This window comes from Pelobates fuscus, chromosome 4, assembly GCF_036172605.1.
Source record: "Pelobates fuscus isolate aPelFus1 chromosome 4, aPelFus1.pri, whole genome shotgun sequence".
Lineage (NCBI taxonomy): Eukaryota > Metazoa > Chordata > Amphibia > Anura > Pelobatidae > Pelobates > Pelobates fuscus.
Genome location: NC_086320.1, coordinates 55199220 through 55208617, shown reverse-complemented (window position 1 = coordinate 55208617; position 9398 = coordinate 55199220). Strand labels below are relative to the sequence as shown.

Here is a 9398-nt window from a genome sequence, read left to right as displayed (position 1 = left end):
CAGGGTAAAACTTAGGTGGAACCATGTTCCACCGAACTAAGTGAGCGATGCCTTTGGGTGCTTTGCTATAAATCTTTAAGATCTGGTGCCAATAGAACAATTCATAGACATATTCAATGCTGTAGAACAAAGGCAAGCACATTTAGACTCTCCAGGTGTTATGGACCACAGTTCCCCTAGTGCTTTGCCAGCATTATGGGACATGTAGTCCACAACATTGGGCGTGCTGAACGTTACCTACCCCAGCACTAGAATATGTAAAAAGTTTGAAAATAGAAATATTAATAGTAATACATTCACTATTAATTTTATGGAAAGCAGTCCATTATACAGTCTCACACATGGGAATGCTTAAAACATTTTAGAAGTACACTGATCTTCGTTGAGGTGTTTCTTCTTAAATTTGATACCATCAATGGTGACACAGAATTTTATTTGAAAAACATTTCATTATTATTTTATTTTTCTGAATATATTTTGAAGTGAGAGTAGGTTTGATAAGTTATCAGAATACCTTTTCTTCAATAGTATTTGACATTAACAATCAATATAAAATATTTGTTCACACAATGGTGACTTGTGCAGAATTTGACAATTAACTTGGAAAGATTTTTTGCCACGTTTAAAACAAACAAACAAACAAACAAAAAACTTAAACTGAAGCTATAACTATTTTACTCTCCATAAAAACAGCTGCAGTACGGCAGAGCATATGTGCCAGTGTACTTTAGAAGTGTTTGTGACAAATATATCTGGCTACAGTCGACAAATTGCCGTTCGAGCTCCCAGGGACTGTCACAGAATTTTAGCCTTAGAAATTTATGGGCTTTTGTTGGAATATTTCAGAATAATCTAAACTAAAATAGCAAATGACTCCCTGGAGGTGAAAAGAGAGTTTTGGGAGAGAAATTGTTTTTTAAGAAGAAACATCCTCTAAGAAGATTCCGGTTTAATTTCCCCCTGAATTAAAAATACCATCAGTCATAGATTGCAAGCGGTAGGATTAACTTGCTTTGTGATTTATATCGTGCGGTATGACATTTAGCACAAATGACTCTAGGATAAGAGACATCCAATCACTGACGATGCCAAGTATAATTTTGAGAGCAACCACAAAATTTCCTTGTACAGTGAAAAAAAAAAATTACTTCAGTAGAGACATTCTGGTAAAGATCCATCAAGATTGCTCCAGAGAGCTCTCCTATCATAAACTAATTTTGAAGTAACACAATTAAATAATACAAATATGCAATTTTAGTCATCTGCAGCAAACCACTTAATATACCAATAACACCAACAACAAGATCTAAAAAACAATTCCAGCATTGGAAGTGGAATTTCATGGCATGTCATTTCAGATGAACAGTCTTTATCCACTGAAGCAGGGTCCAGTGAATATAAAATTTTGGGATAACAGGATAACAATCTCAAATTGAAATGGGAAAGACAATTTTAAAACCAAATTAAATCTGGGAAAGTACTTTTCTAATACTGCTACCCATTGTCCTCTTGCTATTTAAAACAGTCTAACACTTGTTGCATCCACCTACTGTTAGCACATGTCCCATGATGGACCTCAGCATTAGTTGCATGTCACCAGATCTCAGTGGTGGTCCCTAATGTCACGCAGAGTCCCTACTCCCCATCCCATACATGATTCATGCACAGACCAACTGTAACCAATTAATCTTAACTCTAGAACATTAATCGCCCTGGGGGACTCTCTGATTGGCTATGGCTTGATTATGCGTGTTATTTTGTATGGTGGGACTCGAGAGATGTTAGGTCTTTATTTCATGATGCATTCAATGTGGATTCACAAGTCATAATTGAGTAAATAGTAAATTGATTGGAATCTGAATCTACATCTTAATATAGATTCCAATACAGATTTTAATTCTTAATGGGGTGACGGAAATGTACAAATTAAATTGTTCTCCTTTGATTTTTGTTGTGTACCAAGAATGCACAGTATAGAAGGAATTACAGAATTATTAGAAAATATAATATGTATAGCAACAATGAAGCACATTTTAGGAGCTGTACGTTTGTTTCTTCTATAATTAACTATTTAAACAACAAATACAATTAATTTAATCAGGCAACTATGATTTGCTGAGAGTGTCAGCTGACTTCATTCTGCCTATCACAATGCCATTGCATTTATGAATTGGTATGGCTACGTGGAAGTGTGTAATCTCTGCGTTAGCCACACCTCCAGTGGGGGCAGGACTACGAGGAAGCCAGGGACCCTCATTCAGTGTTTAGAATGATCAAAAAATGGTTTAACACTGAATGGAGGGATAATGCAGTGGGACTTCAGGCACTATAACTAATTCAATGAGATGAAATGGTTATAGTGACTACAGTGTGCATTTAAGTAAAAACTTAATTTTTACTGCATGGAGCCTTGTTTTAAAGGACATGGACAGATCCATGAAATAGTATTAGATTATATCTTTTCACCCTATTTAAAATGTACAGCGTTGTACACAGTAGGAATTATTCTGTGCAGCTATTGCAGTTGGAATTCTAGCTGCTAAGGGATCAGAACACTAGGGTAACTGGCACCAAGCAAAGGTAAAAACGGGCATGTTCCTTTCACAATGTTATATGTTGGAAGAACGTTTTTCTAAATGGCCATCAATAATGATGCTGCGTTTCACTGTATGAGGTATATAACCTTTCTACCACCTCTTCAAGTAGTGTATTATAATACAAAATAAGGGGTTATTTGTTAATCAATAGACAAATTGATAGTTATCAATGACAAAGTGCTCCTACAACAGAGAAGAGTCAGTGTTGGTCATTCTTGGTGTTCTGGTGTACAGCCATGTTTGCCAAGATTTGGATAACATTTAAAACATATCAAACACCGGTTAGTTTCAAACTATCTTCTCAGACCTCAGTATCTTTAGGATCTCCTCACTGAAGCTCACGGAGATCGAATCAGTCCATCAGTCTACCTGACAGATCCCCCTAATAGTTGCTAATGAAAATGCATTATTTCGCTATTTGCGTCGATCTTCCAAATATGCACATTTGGGGGTTCCTAAGAAGTGACTGTTCCTATACATTACAAAATCTGCTATTGGCAGTGGAATTTAGTATGAACGCAGACTCTCTTAAACCACCCAGAGCATGATCATCTCAGTAATTAGAGCTATAAAAATAATACAAAATAATACTTTTATCATCAAATACTGCTAAACTCTGACAGGTTGTCTTTGAAACTGTTGTGTTCTAGGATACATGAAAAGAAAAAATATATAAAATAAAATCCCCATTTACTTATCTGGCATTAATTTGTTGTTGCTTTGTCCTATAAATGCACTTCAATTTTCAAACATGTACATTCCTTCTTTTAAAACCAGTTATACAATACTACAGAAGGTTGACTTTAGATTATAAAAAACATACTTTTCCCCATGAATTACATTTTAACCGTTTAAGTGCCAGTGTTATGCTGCCTTTTGATGGCCAGCCTTCCAGCATTTAAAGGGTTAACCAAAAACGGCTATAATGTTTTGCAGCCAAGTAGAAGAATGAGGCATATATAAAACGTTCGTATTTTCCATGTTCTTTTTATAGACTACAATAAAATTTCAGGAAAGCGCAGATGCTGTAGCAGAGCCAGTGTCCTGCACAATCAAAATGTTGACAAAAATTCATCATTTAATTATCGGAAACAAAATATACCACAGAAGGAAAAGATGTTTGGCTGTACGAAGCCTACACCATGACAAATGTAATTTTGGCAAAATAAAATAAAACAAACAAAAAGTAAAAAGCTGAACTGTATTTCATCCAAACATGTTCAAAATTGTCCAGCACTGCTCGGGTCACACTGAAGGAGACGAACGATGGACGGGTCACTCTTAGCCCCTCTGATAAATTCCTCCAGTGAAAGTTTTCCTGGTAAAAGATAGATGGAGATTGTATTAGATCATGGATATGATCTATCCTGCTCACAAAAAGCATTTTACTAAATTACAGTTCAAAAAAAGATATATTAATTCCTACAAAGTTAGAAACATAGAATGTGACGGCAAGTAAGAACCATTTGGCCCAATTTTCTAAATATTTTCATTAGTGGCCATATCTTATATCTGGGCTAACCTTATGCCTATCCCACGCATGCTTAAACTCCTTTACTGTGTTAACCTCTACCACTTCAGGTAGAAGGCTGTTCCATGCATCAGTAAAGTAAAGTTTTTATTTAATTTTTTTAAATAGAAAAAACATCAAACATCATGTTTTATGTACCTTGCAAATGAGCTTGTATTATCAGTACTCTGCCAGTGGTTTATCAAAATAGATGATTTACAGCGAACATCTCACACCTAGTCCTCTCATCCCTAATAAATGGTAAGTTCAAAACTAACCAGAGCCAAGCAGTTTATTTGCTTCACTCCCAAATGCCAATTATCTATTGGTCCCTCCTCCATGCTGACTGTATAATGACCCCATCCAGGGTTAGATCTGTATAAATAAATATATTTTTATCTTTTTTTTGCATGGGTCCCTTTATAAGACCCAATAATAGAGAACAAACCTGTTTGTACTTGTGAATTGTGTGTGCCTTGAAATATAATAGCTGGATAAAAAGTGAATATTTTAGCTTGTTCCCAATTTATTTGTATCTTTCAGGACTCACTATCAGTAATAGTATTTTGCCAATGACATGATAGGTTAACTAGCATTGGTTTAATCATTCCTATCTGATATTTTCACTATCATTAAATTGCAGAAAATGTTCTTATATTTTCTTTGTATTTGTATTTTTATTTATTTTCCACTGACCGGCTTTCTTTTTGCACGCAAACGTGTGGTTTAAAAGAATGGAAAAACACCATCCTTTGTACCTCTAATATTCGTAATATATACTTTCAGAAATAAAGTAATTAAATCGCAAAAATTGGGCAAAGAAAATCTGATCTGAGTTGCCTTTAACCCCTTCAGGACGGAGTCAATAGTGCACGTTCTGATCAAAACAAAACGTAAACAAAAACTGGAATTTGCGCTATATGTCTGTTCACCCGTAGTTCCCCTCTTTCATATTATATGAACCCACACTTATTATATATCATTTTGTTCAGGAGAAACAGGGCTTTAATTTATCATTAACTATTCATATATGGAACATAATTCATTATGAATAAAATTAAAAAAAAAATTGAGAAAATAAGATTTTTTTTTAAATTTGTATTTCCGTCTGACATTTTAGCTGTGAATGTCATAATACTGTTAGGTTTTACTGCACAAAAATGCACATATTTGTAATCAGCGATGTCTCACGAGTACAACAGAATCCCCCATTAACAGGTTTTATGGTGTTTTGGAAAGTTACAGGGTCAAATATAGAACGTTCCATTTTCAAATAGAAATTTGCCAGATTGGTAATGTTACCTTTGAGACGGTGTGGTAGCCCAGCAATGAGAATTACCCCCATAATGGCATACCATTTGAAAAAGTAGACAACCAAAGGTATTGAAAGTGGGGTATGTTTAGTCTTTTTTAGTAGCCACTTAGTCACAAACACTGGCCAAAGTTAGCGTTCATATTTGTTTTTGTGTTAAAAAAGCAAAAAACAAATATTTGGCCAGTGTTTGTGACTAAGTGGCTACTAAGAAAGACTGGACATACCCCACTTGCAATACCTTGGGTTGTCTACTTTTGCAAATGGTATGCCATCATGGGGGTAATTCTCATTCCTGGGCTACCATACGCTCTCAAAGGCAACATAACCAATCTGGAAAATTTCAATGTCAAAAAAATGAAATGCAAGCCTTATATGTGACTCTCTAACTTTCCAAAACACCATGAAACCTGTACATGGGGGGTACTGTTATTCTCGGGTGACTTCACTAAACACAAATATTAGTGTTTTAAAACAGTAAAACATATTACAACAAAAATATAGTCCATAAAAGTGCCGTTCGTTTGTAAAAAATTCAAAAAACGTCACTTTTACTTAAAATATCCTCGTTGTAATACAATTTACCAATTTGAAACACTAATATTTGAGTTCAGCGAAGTCTCCCGAGTAAAACAGTACCCCCCATGTACAGGTTTTATGTTGTCTTGGAGAGTTACAGGGTCAAATATAGTGCTTGCGAATTAAATTCTCAGCACTTTCTCCCTGTGTTGTCAGGTATGTCAATCACATTTTAATTAATCAAATCACCTAATTATGTTAAAAGATTACTTAAATATACACGTAGAATTTTAATATATATGCATTTATAGGTATTTAAATTCTACGTGTATACTAATGTAATCTTTTATGTAATTATATGTATTTATCTATATATATATATTTGCGGTTATTTGCATTTTATATATAGATAGATATATATAGAATGTCATTCTAAGTGTATTTTGTTACCAATATATATATATTAATAACAAAATACAGTTAGAATGAAATTACATATGGATATATAATTTATATTAAATTTTGTTTCAATTTTTATTTATTAATTTTATTTATTTATTATTGTAATTATACGTATTTATATATATAATATATATAAAAATGCATTTAATTTATTTTATAACCTGTCTAATATTTTTTTTTACACCTCCTACCAGCAGGGGGACTGTCTAATATTTTAGACAGTCCCCCTGCTGGCAGATCCATAGCCAGCTATAGGGGGCCATGTGATCGCTCTTTGAGAGCGATCACATGGCCCCTGGGGGCCTGATTTGCCGTGGGAGGGCTGCCTGGGCTGTGAGGCAGTCCTCCTGAAGCGGAGCGCCGGGAAGGTAAGTATCCCGGGCGCTCCAGGGGCTTCAGCCGTTATGGCGTGCTATGCCGTCACAGCGGCTTTAAAGCCCACTTAATCCGTGACGGCATAGCACGTCGTAACGGCGTTAAGGGGTTAAGTGATATAATTGTTCTTTTCTGCTAATCATGTGAGCCTACCACAGAGGCTATGTGCAAACAAGATGGAAATTCGTAATATATATAAATCTTAAAGAGAATGTGACAAAACATAAATAACTTAAAATGCATTATTAAAAGAAATAAATCATCCAATAAGAGATAATGAATTGAATAGCTTTCCAAAGTAAAACTAGGTAAGCCTATGAAGGACTTCCATGGACAGGACCAACAAAAGGACTCAATGCAGTATACAGGTAGTGAGCCATCTTTCAGGTGATAGGACAGTGACATTGTAACAGCATTGCTGCCCATCTGTCAGATCGGCAATGAGCTTCGACTGGTCCTAGTAAAGCGTAAACGTGATACAAATCACTTTATAGGAGACACACAGCCTGACAGTGAATGTTCCTGGCGGTTTCATTTACAAGCCGAGAGTGTCAGCTAGGTTAATGGAAAAACAAACTGTATAATAAATTCAATTTTTCTTTTTCACATTGAACAATAAATACCACTGTGTCATTACGGTTACGACTGGTAGAGTTAATTGCTATAGACATATGTCCTGATGAAAGTTCCCTAGAGGGACTGAAACGTTGACTTGCTGGAATTTGCCACAAAAAAAAAAAAAAAAAGAGCCTCCCAGAATGAAGATCTTGGAGTGCCGGCATTTTTGTAGATATAGAGTAGAGTAGAGTAGGACCTGCACAGAATGGCGGTACATTGACGGTGTGGCAGGCTTATGCAATGTATGATCATACACTGTAACTAAACCCCCATTATTTGTGCCTAGGTGAGGTGTTTTTAATAAGAAATGTTAACTCCATAAATACAATTATTAAGATGCAGAGAGTGGAACTTTTTCACGCATCTACATTTCCTATAGTGAATTATTCTAAGAACTTCTACAGCGATTTTCATATATGATTAAGATTATCAGAGTTAATTGTAAATCCTTTCAGAGATGGCAAATTGCAAACACCATGGGAAGTACCATTAGAACAATCTAGTAAAAGTATAAAAACACAATAATGCTCGTAATCAATCAGATTATATTTTACGTTCACAAATAAGCGTGTCTATTTAAAAGCTGATAAACAAAATAATAGTTAGCTTTCATTATTAAAATGGAAAAGTACAACAATTTATCTTCATTATATCCAGTATATCACTCAGAGTTGTTATATTATTATATATATTAACCCATTAACTACAGGAATAGTGTATACACGAATGTTCTGATACCCAGGAATCATTGATACACTATTTCCAGAGAAAAATGTTTTGCAAAATAAATACATTTATTGCAATTGCTGCCAAGAAAGCAGAGAAAGAGCTACATTTATAGCCGGATCCTGAGCTGCCCACAGTGCAAATCTGCATCTCCGGCTGGGAGCAGCTCTCTGTCAATGCTCCCTCCCAGTCACAGAGCAGAAAGGAGCATTCAGAGAGGTCTGCACTGAGCTTGAGGTGCAGACCTACCTGAACCACCATAGAGCCCACTGGATTGCCAAGAAAATGGACCTTGACATTCTCCATGCCCAAAAGATATGAAGGAGGGTGGCAAGAATAAAATAAATACAAAAAAACGAAATTGCAATATAGTCTGAGTTTATTTTTCTCAGACACACATCATCCTACACACAGACTACCCCCTACGAGTCACCCTGTCATACTCACTCAGCCACAATCACCATGTCATATTGCTACAGTCATCCTCATGCACACACTGTTACACTCGTACACACAGTCACCACACACAAACTGACACTCATACACATACATGCACTCCTCAAACACCACATACTAGCACAAATACAACTCAAACATCAAAATCCCATGCACCCAAAGACACAACCCACTGCAAGCAGCAACCCTACACATACTTGCAGACAGAGATAAAGACACATTTACCCTCTTGGATGGGTCACTTAATAGGAAAATATTTTGCTCTGCATTGCTGAGCAAAGAAGCAGATTTGTCATACTTATGTCTCGAACGTAAACAGTATTGGACAAGAGCCATTTACACTTTGTTGGCAATGATTTTTACACTTCTATTTGACTTTTGTTGATGTTACCATTGTGATTCAATGTGTGTATATAATCCTGTGCGTCAGACAGTTTGGTTGCCTGATAAGCTTCATCAGTTTGTTAAGGTCACACACTATTACAAATGGATTAATGAGTGCCTAGACAGGGTTGATAGAGATATAGCGTTAATAACCAAATCACCCCTACACGATTCACACAGAAGTTTCAAGCTGAGTTTAAGGACTAGACATGGTTTGATTATTTTGGGGGGGTTATTTTTATTTCTGATAATTACATTGCTGTAACAGTAAAAATGACTACTGAGAAAGGAGATCCGAGATCGCCAAGATCTTACTTTTTTTTTTTAATAATGTAAAGGCCAAAATTTGCAAATTGGAGATATTCGCCAAATTGGCTAATCTGACCTAAAATTTGTAATCCACTTGTCAACATTCCATCATTGACAGATTAACAAATAA

The 9398-nt window shown here is 35.5% G+C and overlaps 1 protein-coding gene across 1 annotated transcript in view; it reads right to left on the bottom strand.

Moving 5' to 3' along the window:
• Nucleotides 1–522: 522 nt before the first annotated feature.
• Nucleotides 523–9398, bottom strand: part of NCALD (neurocalcin delta) — a 124950-nt gene continuing 116074 nt past the window's right edge. Inside the window, exon 4 of the mRNA XM_063451194.1 lies at nucleotides 523–3915. Coding sequence (XP_063307264.1) covers nucleotides 3818–3915 — 98 coding nt within the window. The 3' untranslated portion in view covers nucleotides 523–3817. The remainder of the gene's footprint in view (nucleotides 3916–9398) is intronic.